Source organism: Spermophilus citellus (assembly GCF_964194105.1).
Source record: "Spermophilus citellus genome assembly, chromosome: 5".
Classification (NCBI taxonomy): domain Eukaryota; kingdom Metazoa; phylum Chordata; class Mammalia; order Rodentia; family Sciuridae; genus Spermophilus; species Spermophilus citellus.
This window is the reverse complement of record NC_138186.1, coordinates 12,091,916-12,111,337: the sequence shown is the minus strand read 5'-3', so window position 1 is coordinate 12,111,337 and position 19,422 is coordinate 12,091,916. Positions and strand designations below refer to the sequence as shown.

The 19,422-nt window shown below is 47.8% G+C and overlaps 1 protein-coding gene across 8 annotated transcripts in view; it reads left to right on the top strand.

Moving 5' to 3' along the window:
- PHACTR1 (phosphatase and actin regulator 1) overlaps positions 1 to 19,422 on the top strand; it is a 286,809-nt gene that overhangs the window by 192,357 nt on the left and 75,030 nt on the right. For 6 of the 8 annotated variants that reach the window (XM_081294441.1, XM_081294442.1, XM_081294443.1 and 3 more), the window contains 2 exons: positions 16,696 to 16,863; positions 18,934 to 19,140. In XM_081294441.1, the coding sequence (XP_081150567.1) occupies positions 16,696 to 16,863; positions 18,934 to 19,140 (375 nt within the window). The remainder of the gene's footprint in view (positions 1 to 16,695; positions 16,864 to 18,933; positions 19,141 to 19,422) is intronic. The other 2 variants (XM_081294439.1, XM_081294440.1) reach the window with 1 other exon arrangement.

The window sequence follows — 19,422 nt, the reverse complement described above, 5'->3', positions numbered from 1 at the left end:
AAGCCGCCTTTGGAGTTGAAATAAATGAATCCCTTACCTTCTCAGAGTGTACACTGTACTGAAGGGAATGGGAAATGGCATGACATTATGTATTCTCAAAGAGCCTTTAGTGATCTCAGGGAAACCAAGCAGCAGAATGTGGAGCCTAAGTTGGTGGAGGAGGTTGTAGACCAGGACAGCTGTGCAGGGAATCTCAGAGGAGGTGATAGTTTTTGAAGAGACTCAGAAGAAATCACTGAGTGGCTGGAAATAAAGGCATGGCAGCCCAAATTCTTAAACTCGGTCCTACTGTTACTATCAAAGAACCTGTCACCTAATTCCCAAGCCCTACCATTTGTTAAATCAACTTGTTATGTGTGAGTAGAATTGAGTCCTCTGTATTGCACTTGCCCCTCTCTGGGTTCTCTGTGAATCAGAGCAGGGCACCTGCTGCTCAGAGCCTGCCTGGCTCCTCCCCTCACTCAGGGAACTTCCAGGCTCCTACACAGCCTGCAAAGCCCTACACCATCTGCCCTCCACCCCCTGACTTTTTCTTCAGCCCCCTGTGAACTTCCTCCTCACTGCCTCTCCTTGACTTCACTCCAGCCCTGCTTCTGGCCCTGGGGGGCTGCATGGGCCACTCCCTCTTCTAGAACTCTCTTCCCCCAGCAATGCAATGGCTAGCTCCTCCTTCAAGTCTTGTCTTGAAAGACTTGAAAGGTGTCACTTTCTCAAATGGAGCTGACCCTAAATTGTCGTCCCTTTCCCTAAGTTCTAGTTCCCTTCCTGTTCACCTGTTTTCTTTCTTCTTATCACTTTCTCACATGCTTTGTGATGGCTTATCTATCAGTTCAGTGTTTTCTTCTCTCTCTCTCTCTCTCTCTCTCTCTCTCTCTCTCTCTCTCTCTCTCTCTCTCTCTCCTGACAGTAAGCTGCACCGGTAGAGTGGGGTCCTTGGCTTACTCACTGATGTAGCCCAAGTACTTCCAGCAGCGTCTAGGGCCTGGTGGGTGCCCAGTAAGTGTGTACAGAAAGAGCAACACATGCAGACAGGGGCACTTCTGCACATTCACGTGAATCTGTTTAATCACCTGCACTGCCAAAATCCAGAGCACAAGTCCTCTGTATTTGTTCAGTTTCATGGTCCATGAAACTATTTAAATAGATAACATTATATTAGGTGCATATCTATGTATATAGATGCCAAATGCATCAGATAGTGTCCTTAAGTGTTATGAAGGAAATACAGACCCAAACCGTACTGTCAGGCAATTAGTATAATAGCTGTGCTATTTCTCCTACTTAGCAAGGACCTAAGAATTCACCTGGCCCCAATGCTGTTGTCACTGCAATGTCACAACAAGTGAAGCCTACAGAGGTGACTGACTTACCTGTGTCACAACCAACCAGCATGACTCTTAAAGCCCTGGGAGGAATTTAGAGGGGCAGAGGAAAGCTTTGCATATGGGTAGTCAGAGGTCCTGCATGAATATTGCAACTGGTAGTTTAATGATCCTTACAGATAAACCTATGTAAGTTGAACTTGAACTTAGGTGTGAATTTGAAGGGTAACAGTGACAACTGTGCTTGGCTCTGCATCACTGGATTTCCCTATGAAACCTCAGTCCCACCATGGTGTCCTTTGCTTCTTAGAGTCAAGGTGTATTGAGGTCACATGACTGTGTTTCCTGTGAGCAGGGGGGAGGCGCCCTCCACCATGAGTGGCCTGACATGGGCAGACAGGTCAGTGCCCCTCTCATGGCAGCCTGCAGTGATAGGCTGGGGCTACTGCAGCCTCCCTGGACCTAGGGGGAGAGACAGTCTCAGGTGGAGGGAAAGGGGATCCGGAAGACTAGCCTGCTACAGGAGAGAACAGTGCCTGAGCTGCTGTCTCCCAGCACCTGCTGCAATGAGGGAGAACACTTCACAGCAGGTGATAAAGTGCACCCAGGTGTGCTTTTCTCCTTAATCAGGTGAGCGCAACCTTTTAGAAGGTGTTATTTTTAATTATGAACGCAAACAGAAGCTCCAGGAAATGGACAACTCTCTTCCATTTCCCCTGCTCTGGCATTCAAGAGGAAAAAGCTTGATATTTAAATGAAAAGGTCATCAGTTTTTGAAAACGAAGTAAAAACTCCTCCCTCTATTAGAGGAGACAAGTGCGGGCATGAGCCTTCCCAGAGCCCCTTGTTGACCTGGGATCCCAGGTGCATCGACATTTGAAATCTGCGGGTTTAATGGGAAATGCTTTTGACAGCCCTTACCAGGCTCTGTGGTTTGTCACAGCTTGAGCTGTTCGGATGTCTCCCCTGGAAATGGCACCTAGGGGAAGCTGTGGTTCATTGGAACTGTGTGGAAGGGGAGAGTGTTCACTGTCAGCACCCGCAACATGTAATCGTCCGTGTTGCCCTCCGCACCGAAGACTTAGACTTGTTTATTTAGGGTTTTGAAACAAAATCTGCTTTTAAAAATGTAAAGAAGACAGACGGCAAGTGGTTTAAACAATCAAGAGAACAGAAAGAGATCACAATACATATTCTCTGAAGCATCAGAAAAGCACTGTCCCAGCCAGGAGAACTCATGCTGTCATGACCACAGCATGCCAAGCAGTGTCCAGGAAACTTACTCCCTGATTGTGTTTTGACTAAACACCTGTTATGTTGCAGGCACTGTTCTGAGACGAGAAATATCATAGCAGGAAGAATAAGAAGGTGTCACTTGTAGTCCTGGGCAGAGGTGGCTTGACAATTATGATGGTATAGGACTTTCAGGTGGCACTTGGAAGTGTCATTCACCCAGGCTCGGGGACTTTCAGGTGGCACTTGGAAGTGTCACTCACCCGGGCTCGGGGACTTAGGCAAGGCAGATTGGAAGGAGCAGTGCCTTAGAGGAAATCTGAAGGATGAGTAAGAATTTACCTAGAGGGATGGGATGGGATGGGATGGGATGGGATGGGATGGGATGGGATGGGATGGGATGGGATGGATGGGATGGGATGGGTTGGGATGGGATGGGTAAGGGGAGTCCTACAGGACTAGCACAGTCAGAGGCACCAAGGTGTGAATGGGTGCAGGTGGTGCAGGCTGGAAACTGCTCACAGTTTACTCTTAATCCTGAGAACAGAGAGGAGCTGTGGGAGGATCTTCTACACGATCATATTTGCAGCCTCCCCTGGCTACAGGGGGAGTGACTTGGAGGGAGTCTCAGGCACCAACCAGGGAGACCAGTTGGTCGGCCATTGCAGGAATACCAATGATGTGGTGGTGGGTGACAGGAATCGGGGTACCAGGCTCGCAGAGAGGATAGATGGGAAATTTATAGAGCATGAGGCCAAACGGGACCTGTGACAACTCAGATTTGGGGGAGTGAAGGAAATTAGCAGGGCTGATACCTAGATGTGTGCTTGGGTGACCAGGTGGGAAAATACAGGGGCCATTCTCTAAGCTGGGAACCCAAGAGAAGAGCCTTTAGATCACAAAATGGTGTGACGATTTGGCCCCGTTGACCTGGAGCGATTCAGATGTCTATGTGAGACTGCTCTTCAGATAGGTGTGAGGCTCAAGAGGGAGATCAGCGTTGGAGATGATGTGGCGTGAGGTTGTGTCAATTGATGATATTTCTCAGGTGGAAGGTAGAGTGAGGGGAAAACGTGGCCCTGATAGAAAATCCGTGGACCCTAACATTTAATGTGTGGAGAGTAAAAAAGAGAAAGTAATCTGGAAGTGAGAAAAACCATCACAGCCTGAGAAGTGGCCGAAGGAACAGGAAGTAGGTCAGAACGGTGGAGGTGCAGGGTTCTGGAAGCCAAGTGAGGAGGCTGTCTGTCTGCTGACAGGGTGGAGAAATGGTCCCCACCCTCAGTGCGTGGGAGAGGCTCAGGAACAGGAAGTGCCCTTTCTGTTGTCTTTATGCTATGTGATATCATCCTGAGTGGTTTCCTGTCATCAGGGCGGCGTAAGATGCTCCTCTGTAGACCACAGCAACACAGTGAGCTCGGAGAGGCTGAAACAAGAAGCAAACTAGGAATGTCCTCAAAGCCAGCAGTTTCCCTAAAGTGTCCCAAATGCTTCAACAATGCCGAGTTTGTTGATGCTCACTTAAAATTTATTGCCTGATGGAATGAATGAATGACTCGCCTAGGATTAAATGGGGGGGGGGCAGAGCGCAATGGAATCAGCCAACCGTGGACAGGAACGCCTGAGACCCTCTAGCTGTGATAGTTCACGTTTCTTTGTGAATGAAGAACACCTGAGAAGACACAGCGTGTACCTGAGTCCCAGCAAACATTTGGAACGTGCTGGTTCTGCCTGAGCCCTCCATCCTCATCAGTAACAGTGGAGCAAGCAGACCCCAGGAACTTTCCCAGGGGACAGAATGGGGAGCAGCACTGTCACCCGCCCAGCCCCTGCCCCCCAGGGTGGAAGAGCAATGCACTGAAGCTTCCAGAGCTAACTTCTTCCCCTGGCAAGAACTGCAGAGGGGTCACGTGAGGTGACATCTCCAGGCCAGCCCTGGACGAGGACCAATAGTATCAATAAATATTAAGGCCACTCAGGAGCTCTGACAAGCACCAGGAGGATACCGTATTCTCTGAACAAAGAGACATTTCAAAGGCAACACGATTTTCAGGAAATACGACTATGCATTGAACGCGGAATAAGGAATTATTGTTAGTTTTTTGTGGTGATATCATGGTTGCATAAGAAAATATTTTTCAAAGACGTGTATTATAGTACACAGGAATAAAATGACAGGCTCTCTGGGAGGTGCTGTGACATTTCTATGAAGAAGAAGAAAGAATTCGGGCAAGTGTGTCTGATGTCCTGACGATTATTAAGTCTGATTATCACTGTGAGTGATCCACAGCATTTCTCTCCACTTAAGAGTGTGTTTGAACATTTTCATAATTCCAATTTTTAAAACATATGTGAAAAACCCCAATAGTGGGAAAAAGCTCTAAAAATTCATAAAGTCAGAGAAATTTGTTACCAAATATAATTTTTAGGACATTTAACTTGCCATTCTCAGAACCTGTAAACTCCTTTAGCATATGCTGTGAAATTGGGTGTGTGAACCACACAAGGTACCTGAACAGAAGCCTGATCTTCAATTTGAAAAAAAATTGAAAATAAAATATAATAATAAAAAAGTCTGATGGTAGCGCAGCACCAGGGTTGGTTAACATAGTTCAGGGAGGCCATCCTCAGGCTGCAAATCCCCAAGGTAACAATGTGGATGCCATAATTCTGCCATCACATGTGCATGCCACAGTCTCCAGAGCAACAGGAGGATTCTCTTTTTGGTGTCTCCTTCAAAGAGCAAGAAAAGCTTGTCCTAGAGGCTCTTCAGAATTATTCTCATGTAAACCCGAAGATTTTAAATGCCTACACACCCTGGGACCCCAGATGAACAAGGGCACCCCAGCAGGCTCAAGTCTGCACTGATGTCCTCTGTGGAGAATATAGATGGGAGATATCTGCTGGATGGATAGCTGCTCCCTGATTTTGACATGTTTCCACACTTAATATGCCACGTGCCGTGGAAACGTGTCAAAATCAGGCGGCAGGACCCTGTCCTGCCTGAGTGCACAGGAGGGATCCAGGCAGGCAGTTGGAGAGGGTGCTCCTAGGGTGGGCCTTCCAGAGAGGACCCATACCAGGTAGCAGATCTCAGGGTCCTTGGGCACAACAGGCATCTCTGTCACCCACAAGTCCCCTGCCATCTGGTGCTCTGTCCCTCCATAGTCCCTGACCTACCCTGGCCTGATGAGAGGGCCAGCCAGACTTTGGAAGGCTCTCAGTCAATGAAAGGGGAGCTGCCCAAAGCTTAGAAGAACTTCCTCACTTCCTGTGTTTCCCTAGGGTCACAGAGAGGGGGCCAGTCCCTGGGGCATTCAGCCTTCACCCACCTAAATGTGCATTCAGCAGCGCGGCTTGCGAGGAGCCCTGAGCCTGGGCTTCTGGTCCCCGCTCTCCTTTCCTCCTATAGAAGGCCCAGGACATCTGTTCGTCTCTCTGGATTCCGCTTTCTGATTGGATAGAAATGCAGGATCCCAGCTGCTCCCAGCAAGGCCATGTGGGTTTCTAACTACCCCTGTGTTTCCTGACCCCCAGCCTGCACTCTGCCGCCTGCAGTGGTGGTCCTGTGTCTCTGGGAGCATGGAGCCATGAGCTCTTCCACTCTACTCAGGCCCTTGCTCGTCCTCTCCTGGGGCCGTTGGAGGATTGGGACACAATCCATTGGGCTCTGAGGCCATCGCCTGCCTGGAACAAGTGCCCCGTAGTTGTTAGCTGTGGTCTCCTGGAGACGTGGGCCCTGTCTTGATCGTAGCTCCCTTTCCTCTTCATCCCACCCAGATCCACCTGCAGGGGGTGAGGTTCCACCCATGGGACATTTCCAAAGGCCGCATCCACCTGTGCAGCTTTGTGTGGCTCAGGGGTCACCCTGTGCACACGCGTCTTGGAGCAGGTCTCTGTCCCAGGGCTGCAGGCGTCCACACTGTGGTTTCTCTGTGGGAGACCCTCTCCATGGAGCAGGCCATTCGCTGTGATGTGGCCCGTGAGCAGCCTTCCCTGTGGCAAAATGGACTTGCTTTTGCACACGCCTTGGACCCAATGTTGTGATTTTCAGTTCTACAGTTAGAGAACCCTCGGCAGTTACAGAAACGTCCTGCCACGTTGCTGGCCCACAGAGGAGCCACTAGCCACGGCAGTTGTGGAGCATTTGAAGTGGGGCCAGTCTGACTGAACAACACATTGTAAACTTTATCTGCTTGAGTAACCACCACGTGTGGCCAGGGGTGACCCGTTGGAGAACTCAGCTAGAGAAACAGCTGCTTAAATTTCGAAATGGCCAATCACTTCCATCCCCCAACCATGGCCATTAAGGAACTGTGACAGTCTTGGAATCCAGTCTCAGCTGGGCTACCCTGTTCACGATGAAAGGCCCTCTGCACTGTGATGATGCGACTCTGAGGTGCAGACTGTCGTAGCACAGGAGAGAAGCCGTGACGTCCCGTTCATTGGATATTCAGTCCCTGTCCCGTTGCATCTTTGATATCCAGATGCCCAGGAATAGCAAGGTGGTCTCCTTGTTCAGCTTCAAACCTTGAAGTCAGTCATGATTTGGAAATAGAGCCGTCACAGTTCATCATGTTGGCTACGGTTTGAACCGGTGCCCCTGGAGTAAAGATTGCTGGGGAAGTATTGGTCCCCAGGTTGCTTCTGTGTGTCGCCACAGTGTGACTCCATGACATCAACAGATCCCCAGCAGGCTCCAAGTCAGAGAAGCAGCCCACATAAGCGTCTTTGAGCAGGGGTTTGTTGATCATGTGCTGCAAAGACCAATAAATCCAGCAGGAAACAGCTGTAGGAGAGTTCAGCCCAGACGAGCTACCCAAGGTCAATGTCTTTGCCACTTCTGTGATAGGAAGTCATTACCGCTCACGTAGTTAATATTTCTGGGAAAGGCCTCTGAAAAAGAAAGAAATGCCTATTAAAATCAAAAGAAGGTATTAAGGCCAGAACAATAGCAATAATAACAAAGCAAAGTAGTTGATTCTCTGAGCACAAAAACATGTACGGTCCCATCCCTCGGAAGAAATCGCCTTCACAGAATGTCACAGAGTCGATCGCATCCTGAGATTGAAACACATTTTGGTAGATTTTCAGTACATTTTGGTAGATGGTTCACAAGGATTCTGTGAGTCAGAAAGATGGCTGTAGTGGACAGAAAGGAACCTGGTGGCTCTTGGAAATTTTGTCTTGTATGTGTGCTGGTCAGAATAATCCAGAGACCTCTGAGAGCAGATGGAGATAAGAGAAACTGGAAGATTCTCTGACCCGTGGATTCTGGAATACAGGTTCCCTGGTCCTAGGTAACCTTGCAGTCTGTGCCTTAAATCCTGGTGGTACCCAGATACTTTGAATCACACACACACACACACACACACACACACACACACACACAGTGTCTTTTCTTCACTGAGAAAGAACATGTGCCAAAGAATTACTGATTTTTTGTTTGTTCATGTTTTCTTTTTCAGATAGTATTTCCAAATGTTTTAAAATGCTCAAGAATCAAATGCCAGGAACATTCATCTATAGGCAGTGTTTCTTAGGAATGTGTGGCTTCCTGTGCTGTGTGAATATTTAACATTCTACGAAGTCTCTGTAACCTCATTTACTCTTACGCCAGCTCCCTCACCTCAGGCACATGGAAGGAAACATATTCACAGAAGGTGACAAATGCCAGGGAGCCCTGGCCCACTTCTTAACTTTAAAGCTTTTAATCCATCCACAAAATCCTCAGATCATTCATTTCTCAGTTAAGTATTTTCAGCACATCATTTTACTGACGATGGGAGGAGTTAGTGGCTTTAATTGCGTTGATTTGAAAGGTTACTGGGATTAATAAGCTTTTTCAAAACTCTGCATCTTTTTGCTAAAAGGATACCTCTGTGGGTTCCAGAATGATCGCCCTGCCCTCTTAATGGGCGGGGTTTTGTTCAGGCCAAGTCTCTGTGTCACGGCCCCCTGAGACTCCCTGCTCACATTAAGACCACCACCGCCTGCGTGTCATCCCCACAGAACACTCTCCAACTCCTCAGCCGTCTCCTGAGAAGATGCCCTTTTTAACCAAAGCCTTGTCTGAGAAGCCAACACGGGAAGAGAGCCAGGTGAGCGGTCGCTCCCGCCTCGGCAGGGAAAAGCCATAACAAATACCCTCACTATCTCAGCAAAGGAGTTATGTGCTCTGTTCTAAGAGGCTTTGCCTCTTTATTTTGCTCTCATGGAGCCCGTGGTGATCCAGCAGGAAAGTAAAATGTGCTTGGATCTTGACCCGAGCACGTGTGAATTCTATGCATCACCAGCAAAAATGCAGTCAGCTGACATGACCTGATGTTTTCCATCTAAAATTGTCACATGTCACTTTACAGAAGTCTTCTTGACAGTGGAAGCATGAATGTGACCATGATTTCATGCTGTTGGTGGTGATTTTCTGCTGTGAGGACTAGCAGGGAATAGAACTTGAACTTCACCTGGGACAACTCCGTGTCTTCTTTATAAAGGACTGTTGTGTTGTCCTTTTGCCACCTTTAAGGAATTAGAATGTGAAGTTGGATCATTTTAAATGAGATCACAAGCACACACTTATCATGGACCAGCTCAGCTGTGTGACTCAATGCAGCCCGGTTAGGTATTCAGCGTTCACTTTCCTCTCTACGTCGAGATGATTTGGGTACCGACATCAGTGAATGGATGAATACTAGGTAGGTAGATAGGGAGAGATGATAAGGAGACGGTGGATGGATAGACAGAGAGAGACTGGTACAGAGCAAATTTATGAAATACTGTTTCAGGGGTTGTGACACAATCATAAATAGAATGTCCAACATAATACTTGGCATTGAAGATGCTCCAAAATGTTTCTTTCTCTTTTCCTTTCTTTCTGTCCGTCTTTCTGCTGTGTATTGAGGCATTTTACGTACAGAATACAGACCTTTAGATCTACACTGAAACTTTACTTATCAAGGTTTTGAAAATGAAAATATAAAACTTTAGTTAGCTCTAGTAAACCAGTAATCTATCAGTTTACTTCTCAGTGCTGTAATATGTCCAGAGTAAATCAGACAGGAAAAAGAAAACCTCAATTTGTGTGTGTTGGTGGGGGGTACCCTGGGGACTGAATCCAGGTCCCTGCTCATGCAGGGCAAGCACCCGGCCCCTGAGCTGCCTCCCCAGCCCAGGATAACCCAAAGGTGAACTTCTGGGCTGAGTCGGTGCGACGGTTATATTTCAGGCTGACTTGCAAGTATTGGCGGGGGGGCTTGTTTTCCTTCTCTCCCAGCACCTCCTGCAGAAAATACGTTGATCTGGAGGGAAGTTGGGCATGTTTAATGCAGTTCTTTTGTTTTCAAAGGACAAACACCAAGTCCTCAGAACTTAGGTAGCTTGTCCTAAGTTAGTGATGGCAAGGAAACCCAGGCTTCCCCAGCTGCCCTTACCTGCCACTTTCTGTCCCTCGTGTCTCTCTGAGACTGGAGAAGGGTGCTCATCAGCTCGCCTCTCTTTGCCGAGGCTGCCCAGGAGAGTATAACGCCCGTCTTCCTGTCGCCCACCCGTGGCTCCTTCCACTTCTTTTCATCTCAGATACAGGAAGCGTTCTCTTCTCTGAGTCTCCAGGTTGTGGAGGATTTGAGGGGCCCACTGTGAGCCCTCTTGATCTGTCTCTTGAGTTTTCTGAACCATTTGAGAAATAAGTGGGAGATCAAAGTCGGGTCTCACCTTTATTGTTGATAAAGACTGGTCTGGAAAAATTCAGGGATGGCCCTGAGGATGGTCCTACCCCAAGATGAGTTTCCAGTCCACACTGGCCCAGGGCGGGGAGTGCAGGACAGACGGAAGCTCCTCCCAGGGGAGAAACAGGGAGCAGGGTTTGTCTGTCGGGAGCCAGAGGAGTGGGGAAAGCACTTTTCCCTGTAACAAAAACCTTGATGCTTTCATCATATTACTTAATAAGGTAAAATTTCTTTAAAGTTTTTTAAAAATAAATGTGAGCATCTTTAGAGGGGGAAAAGTTAATGACCATTAACTCTACCTATGCCACATTCCCTTCAGATCTCTGCCCACCTACACGCACATTTCCTTTGGTGTCATCCTCACCGACGTGTGTGCGTCTCTTTTCCTCCATTCCTGCTGTTGTCCTTGACATTATTTCAAACACAGTCCCCTGGATCAGCGTCACCCACACGGACATGCCATTTGCATTTCTCTCATTCCCAGCAGGGTTATCCATTTAGCACGCGGCACCTGGGGCTTGATTTTTATTTACCTGAACAAATGCTCAGCCTGCGCGGAGTGGTTGGTTCTTCTCGGAGCTATGTTTAGCTCATAACTTTACACAATGCTGCTTTTCTCCCCTTTCTTTTCAGTGTACAACAACACTCCACTTTGCAAATTAAAAGTCAGAAAGTTTTATGAGTAAGTCCAAACTCTCCATCTGGCTTCCCTCTTGTGCAACTCGAAGAAATAAATATGCATTTATTTCTACTCTTTTTCCTGTATTTGTACTAGTTTTGAAATTTTGTTTTTAAGTTTTTTGAGCCTTGTGAAATTTATTGCAGTAATGATTCAATATATAGATGTGAATAAAGTAAGTCTGTATACTCACATGAAGCTGTTATTTATTAAATACAGATTTCTTATTCCACTAATTGTTTTTACATAGACCATAATTCATAGTCTAGGAAATCAGATGCAGCAGTGAGCTTAAGTTTTGTACTTTTGCTTTTCAGAAAATAAATTGACATTTTTTGATCTTATGGTCCAAAGGGCCATAATACATGCACCTTCTCAAAATGAAAGGTCCATCTTTAATGTTTTGAAAACAGAAACTTATTATTTAAGTGTCCATGAGAACCTGAGAGAACACATCACCCATTCTACAGATGACTTTCACCTGTAACAACTTCAGTTAATCTTTAGCTTTAAAGAATTTTTTTTTAATTTACTTTTTTGGTTGTACACAATACCTTTATTTTAACATTTATTTTATGTGGTGCTGAGGATCAAACCCATGGCCTCGCATGTGCTAGGCAAGTGTCTACTGCTGAGCCACAACCCCAGCCCTAGCTTTAAGGAAATTTAGTTGATCATAGTCAAGTTGAAGTTAATCACTCTAAAACCAGGGAGTATGCCTGAGTTAGTCAATTTCCTGTTACTATAACAAAATGCATGAGATAATCAACTTGTAAAGAGAAAAAGGTTGTTTTTTGCTCAGAGTTTTGGCAGTCCTAGCCCAAGATTGGTGGACCCACTGCTTTGAGTGAGCAGGGTCGCAATGGCAGGAGCATGTGGCAGAGCAAATCATCCTGAGCCACCAAGCAGAGAAAGAGGAGAAATCTCTTATGGGGACACACTCCAAATGACCTCTCAGGACCGACCTCTAGGCCACAGCACCTCTCAGTAGCACTACCCTGGGGACAGAGCCTCAAAGACATGGACCTTTGGGGGTCATTCAACATTTAAACCCTAGTAAGCCCCAAGCAAAACAAACAACAACAAAACAAGAAATATTAAAAAAAAAAAAAAAAAACTCAGAGCACAGGCCCAGGGGAGGAGTCTAGTAGAGGTAGCTGCAATTACTAAAGAAAATGAAACATTAAAAAAAAAAGTGTCTTCTGAGCCAAGTCTCTGAGTCAAAACTTTAGCCTACCTTGTACTTTTAGGACACTGAACAAGTCCGCACAGGACAAGGACCTCGTCCTTCACGGTCTCCTCATGCTGAGCGCACCGCCGCCTTCCTTCAGCCCTCTCTGTTTCTGCTTCTCATGGCTCAGCTCCTCGCCCCGGCCTTCCCAGCTCCTGTGCCCACTATCAGGCTGCCTCCGCTCTGGTCTACATTTCTGCCTTGCTGGGTGACAGCCTGTCCCCTCTGGTCGCCCGAGGAGTGTCTGTTTTATCCTCCGTAGTCTGCACTGTGCCTGCCCTTCTGGGAGGAGAGGCAGGGTGGGAGGGGGGATGCGGTCAAGGCCAGGGCTCTGGAAGCAGCCAGTGGAGCGCCGGTTTTCCCATGGATTGTGAAGAGCTGTTCTCATGAGGCCCAGGTCACTGCAGGGGTTGGCGTATATGATGCATGCTGTCACCCAGGTGCTCAACAGGTGTACTCAACAGGTGTGCATCAAATGAATTCATCCACTCTCACCTTCCCCTCCCTCTTCTCGACTGGTGTCCACCTGACTCTACCAACGTCTTGCTTCCCGTCACCTCCCAGGGGAAGAGGAGAACAGGGCTGGTGCACTGCCATGGATCCATCTGCACCTGAGACCCCTGCTCCCTACACCTCACTCTGCATTTGAAATTCTCAACATTCACATGCACCGGCTTCTGCATGCAGTGGGCAGCCACCTCTGTGACTGGATTCTATCTTGTTAGTTACATCTGCCTCTGGACACTTTTTCCCCCCACTTCACCTGACTGCTTTCTCCAGCCTGATTGTCCTTTGTGATAACTGTATGTTCGTGGTTCATGGTTAGATGATGCAATCTCCTCCTCTCTTGTCCTTTCTGAGGCTTCAACCAGCCACAGGGTCACATTCTTGCCCTGAACCTCATTGTGACAAGGCACCATTGCCATCCCAGGGTCTCTGGCCTCCCAACTCCTGAATTCTTAACCCAGTGGGTCTCAGAGTCCAGAACCCCGACCTGCCAACGCAGCAGCAGCAGCGTCCCCCAAGCACTTGGTTAAGGAGCCTATTCTTAGGTCCCAGCCTAGACCCACTGGGTCAGCGACGCTGGGGTGGGATCCAGCAATCTGGGCTCCAGCAGCCTCCCGGGCACTTGATGCTTGACAGAGCTTGAGAACCCCTGCCTCCTGCCTTCCGCCTTCCTCCTGCTTGCATTTTACTAATTTTAGTAGGAAACTTAAGATTTCAGGTCATTTTGTGCCATTTCGACCATTACACAAATAATTTTTATAGGCAATATAAAGCATCAGGATAATTTCCAGAGCTCAGTGAACTGTCTTATCCACGATAAAATGAGATGTAATGAGCAGATGGATAAAGGGACAAATAACCCATCAGCCCATCTCAATCAGGAGGGTTAGATTCTTCCTGGGGATGGGGACAGAAGTTTTTCTAATAATGCAAATTTTAAAATGCTGGTAGAGATATAGACAAACAGTACTTATGAATATTAAACAGACTTGGAGAGCCTAAATGGTCTTCCAGTTAATCATGCTTGGAATTACCAAGCATTAGGTATCCCAGCTAATTCCTTAGAATGATGATGGACACATGGAGCTCATTACATTATTGTTCGTACTTTTGTGTCTGTGTTTGAAAAGGTCATAGTAAAAAAAAATTTAGTCTTGAAAGTGGCAGCAGTATCCTCTCCTTGTGTTATAGGCAACCAATTCAAATGGTCTCACTTTTATCACTGCCCATCTGGGTCACAAATGAGATCAGTAATGAGTTTGTTGTGCCTATTTGATAATTTTAATTTTTTTATTATGTGTGTGGATATGTGTGTGTCTTACGTCTATGTAGATAGAATGACATGTAGGTGGATAGATGGATGGATTAAAGATAGATAGTTAGATAAGCTATAGTTATTAGTGTTAATGTTGAAAAAATTTCCAAAAGCTAAGATACATGTTCGGTCTATACATTGTTGCTACCTGTGTCAGTTGGAAAATCTTTTAGAGAAACAATTTCACAAGATCCATTTATAGTATCACTAGATATTAGAATATTTGTACACACAGGGCTGGGATGTAGCTCAGTAATAGAGCACTTGCCTAGCATGTGGAAGGCCCCGGGTCTGATTCCTGATACCACAAAGAGGAAAAAAAAAAAAAAAGAATATCTGTACACCTAAAATTGATTTGTTCGAATTTATCCTAAAAGAGGAGAATTCTTATTTCAGTAAAAGATTCGACACAGGAAGGTCGTCCTCCCAGCACTTCTGGCATAGTCACATAAAGCCCTGGAAATCCCTCAGTGACTGGTCGTATGGAGATAGCTAAGTAAATGTCCAGATGTTCGTCAGTGTGATCATTAAGATGATGATTATGCAAAGTATGCTTAGATAGGAAGAAAGAAAACAAGACACAAATTTGATACGTGGTAGGATTTACAACCGTTAAACTTACACACAGAAAACTATTTCTCTTAGGGTGATGTGATCGGTGCCTGATTTCTTTTTCTCCCGTTTTTGTTTTTCAATGGAAATACGCATGTAGCAGTCATGACAGGGGAATTCCCGGAGCAATTGTCCTCCAAAGCAGGTTAGGCCTTTGGGACCTGGCAAAGGTCCTTGGAGTCCATAAGGAACCTAATATTTTAAGAGTGACCACATCCTGAGAGGAGTGAGCAGTGTCACCTCTCAGTGTCACCAAAGCTTCTCACCCCCAGCCGCCTTCAGGAGAGCCAGTGTCACAGGCTGGTGCAAAGAAACCAGCTCCGTTGTGTCCCCTCCCAGTGTCGTTTCTGTGGCAATTTCAACTGTTAGAGGGGATGCTGGTCATCCGACTGCCTCCTTGCCCTCAGGAAGCAGACCTGGCGCTGGCACTGAGAGCCCCTCCCCCCAGGCCATCCTGTCCAGGACTTTGAACATACTTGGAACCTCAGGAATCACAGGGGTCTCCCAGGGATGTCTTGAGTAGAATGGCAGCTGTGTCATTATTCCACCCACTGGGAACCTGATGCGGTTCCCACAGCCTCAGCTTGAACGTGCCAAATAAATGCGTGTTCAGAGAACCCGGGGCCATCCCATAATGCAGCATTACTACTGCGCCCCACCCCCCTTCCCATCTGAAGACTCTCATTTCGGCTGGGTGCTTTCCACCACATCAGCCTTGGCCTCTGCACAATTCCTGCGTTCTTACTAATCACTGGTGATTGTATTGTTAATCCCAATTATAAAATCATCTCCTGCCATCAGAGACACCAAACTAAAAGGGGCCGAATGAAAAGAAGAAAGAAAACAGCCCAGTGTTCAAGTGCCAGGGCTTCCTATTGTCTGCTTCAGATTGATTTTGTGCACACTAGTTATTCTTTTGTTAATGTTTAGAGAAGGTTCAGGTCCCAACACCAAATGAGTGTCCTGAGGTCTGATGCTATCCAAAGCCTGTCGGTTTGCAGATTACCCTGCTGGACACACATTTCACTGAGCCAGTTCTAAGGGGGTCCTGGGCCACCATGTCTCACTGAGGTGTAAAGTCAGAACTGTGGGGGGACATAGCAAAAGCAAAGGATTGACTCTGGAGTCACCTCGCTTTCACCTTTCTTCCTGGGTTGGGTCAGGTGATAGCTGGCCTGGCCCCCCTCTTCCGAGTAGGATGGCTTTGTCTTGCATCTGGGTGTTCATTCACTGACTGGAACAGCTTTTAGACCTCTTTAAAAATTAATTGTACTTTGATGTCTCATTATCTAAGACCCCCCTGGGCTAACGTGAAATCACACTGAGGGGACTCTGATCTGACAAGTGGCCATCGCATGGAGCCTTTGATCTTTTGCCCCTCAGGATGCTGGGTTGTAAACAGGACCTGCATTGTTGTGATTGCTAGTTGGCATGGGGAGAACCCTGGCACTAGCAGCATCCTTGGGCTGCTGCAGCCTGTTGGGTGGAGCTCAGAGCTTGGCTGAGTGTTTCTCCACCTAGAGGTCCCCACAGCAGAGGTGAACAGGACATGGGATGAGCGTCTCCCCGGGAACCCTGGAGTACCATGCACTCTGTGCTTGTTGGGTGGCACGAAGCCCTTGTTCCCCCATTCCTGGTGTCTCAATCTCTGAGGCCCACTGAGGTCTTCCAGCTTTTTAAAAATCAGGAGAAGGGCTGGGGATGTAGCTCTGTGGTAGAGCATATTCCTAGCATATGTGAGGCCCTGGGTTGAATTCCCAGCACTATACACATACACACACAAAACGATCATAAAGAAAACTTAATTTTAATTTGCTTCAATTTAAAAAATACATGTAACATCGTATTGCTTATGAGAAAAATGGAGAAACAGCAGGTGAGTTGCCGAGGATTGTTGGAAGGAGCTGTCCTGAGGGTCAGACGGCCTGTGTCTAAAGATAAACAAAAGTTCGAAAAGCCAAAGAATGGAAGTCAGCTTTGGACACTGACCTTGGTAAAGATGGTTCAAAGGGCTCTGAGGGTGACCCTTCCCTGGCAGTACACATCTAACCCTGTGGCCTTCTCTCTGGCAGATGGGGAGCTCTCCATATCCAACGAAGATGACTCCCTGGAAAACGGACCATCCCTCAGCTCCAGCCAGCTGTCCCTGCCCGCCCTGTCCGAAATGGAGCCGGTCCCCATGCCGAGGGATCCCTGCTCGTATGAGGTGCTCCAAGCTTCAGACATCATGGATGGGCCAGGTAATGCCCCGGGCAGAGTCACAGCGCAGCACCCCCCAGAGGTCACTCTGGGGACCTCTGCTGGGGCAGGACGTCAGGTTCTACTCTGGGCCACCTAAGCACAAAGATTTGGATATTTAGATCAAACTGACCTCATAGGAGTGCTTCCTACATCCTGAATATAAGAACTGAGAAGAGTGTTTACACGTTGTTCTACAGTTTTAAAAAGATCTTTCTATAACTGCCATCATTTTAAAGGAGATGTGTCTAGTTTTTGTAATATTGACAATTTAAAGTATCATTGTCTCATTTTCTTACACTCATCTCTGTTATGAAGGTGAAGAATGCCCACATTTCTGTAAAAATTAGTGCTGATCTAATTTGCCTGTTCACAAGGCCTGGCCATACCCCTAAATCTCTAGCTCCAGTGTACTGATTAATGGTTGTATCAGTTTACTGGATACAACTCATTTAATTATTGATTAAATCACATGCAATTTAGTGGTTAAGTTTGAGCCTGTTGATGGGTGAATTTTGATACCCTCTGACCACAGCCTCCCTCTTTGGTCCATAGTCACTCATGTGGCCAATTCTCAGCTCTCAAGGGGTTTGCACAGTGATACTGATGAGCCCTGAGATGGCTTCTCCCAACAGGTAGGACTGGTACATGTGTCAGGAGACCCATCTAGGGCAAGGAACCTCTTGGCATACCTGGAGGATGGGCAGAGAGGCCACCTCCCTTCTGTTTACCGTGTGCAGATTCATATCCACAGCGGGAGGCTGGGGGCATGGGGTGGTTCACAGAGTTCATTCCTGAGCTTTGCTGTGGGACTTGGCAAGTCCCGGCCACATTGGTGTGCTCGTCACTGGTAATAAGAATGTCCCTTGAGACAGGGAGAATTTAGTGCTCACAGGGATTCTTTGCAAAGCATTTCTGCTGTGATCTCCAGATAGAGGGAGAAAAGGAGGGCGGGACAGGGGAGGAGTCATTGACAAGCTTGCTCATGGGGACAGTGATAGAGGAGGAAAGAGGATATGCGGCTGAGTTTATTCTCCCTCCAGGGAATTTTTCCAAAGACAGTGATTTATTATCATTTTTAAAATGTCCCACCTTCCTTATGACATTGCATCAGGTGGATGTGATTGTTTTAGTGAAATCTGTCATCCCAGAGAAATCGTAGAATCTCACTCTGTCACACCCAGGCTGCCAACTTGGTAGGAAGGCGTGTGCTGTCCCCACCCACCATGACAGCTCCCAACTTGGGCCCATCCCACGGTCCCCCTGGGGAAGGGAAAAGTCGGGCCCATTGCAGAGCAAAGGGAAATGGAGAGAACTGAAACAAGTCCACAGGATTCTGGCAACAAGAGGAGAGGGGGTGAGGTGAAAAGAGGTGTCCTCGAGCATCTTGGGCTCATGGATTTGTAGGAGCAGGCAAGCAGGAGGTGTCCTGACAACCAGCCTCCCTGGAGGCTGAGGCTCAGTGCTGACCACTGGAGACCAGAGGACCAGCACTCAAGGCCTGCAGTTTCTATGTGAGCCTTCCACGCTGTCTGCAGAACCTGGCGTCCCAGACCTGAGTGCAGACACAGAGCAAGACCCAGGGGTGACACCCGGACTGCACCAGCACCCTCCCTCTTCCCCCCAAAGGGCACATGGGCCCTGCGTAGGGCCAGCACTTGGTTCTGCTCTTGTTGGGCAGAGCTCTTTATCCTTGACCTGTGCACTTTCCCTGCTGTTAGGTTGTCACATCACTGAGCATCCACAGACAGTGACAAATGCCAAGTTTGAACTGGTGACATGTTTGACCAGCAAATGTCCTTCCTCCTCTGCTTTCTCCCTCTTGATCCCCCCCCCCTTCTTTCTTCCTCTGCCTTCCCTCTGCCTCCCTCCACGACCCCTCTGCCTTATCAGCTTCCCAGTGTCCTCGCTTTAGCTCCCCACGTGCGTGTGACAGCCTACGGCAGTGGTGTTCTGCTCTCTTGCTAGCGGGGCCACGTCCCTGTCCTGTGTTCCTGGCTGACCCCCGCCATCCTGGCCCCTGCTCTGCATCTGTGTAATGTCTCCTGTGTATCATGTGGTTGTCCCCTCAGTGTCTGAAGAGAGTCCCTCTGCCAGTGAGTCTGGAGTCCTCCTGTCCCAAGATCCTACAGCCAAACCAGTCCTGCTCCTGCCCCCCAAAAAATCTGCTGCTTTCTCTGGAGACCATGAGGAGACCCCAGTGAAGCAGCTGTCCCTTCTCAAGCAGCCCCCGGCCCTGCCTCCCAAACCCACTACCCGGATTGCCAACCACTTAACAGGTGAGTGGAGACATCCTCGGGGGACCCCCAGCCCCTCCTTCCCTTCAAGGGATAACATCTTTCTCTCTCGCTCTTTGGATCCGAGGCCTGAAGGCCCCGCTCTGGGGTGGCTGTCTTGTGGGATGTGTGGGTGTTTCTCTATGTGTCTTGGTACATGCAGCCATGACCAGGATTTGTGTCTGTGTCAAAAAGCATTTGATATGCACCTGCCAGCCATCTGCCAAGAGCCCTCAGTCCTGTGTATCTGTAAATATGTACGTGGCATCCATGTGACTGATGCAA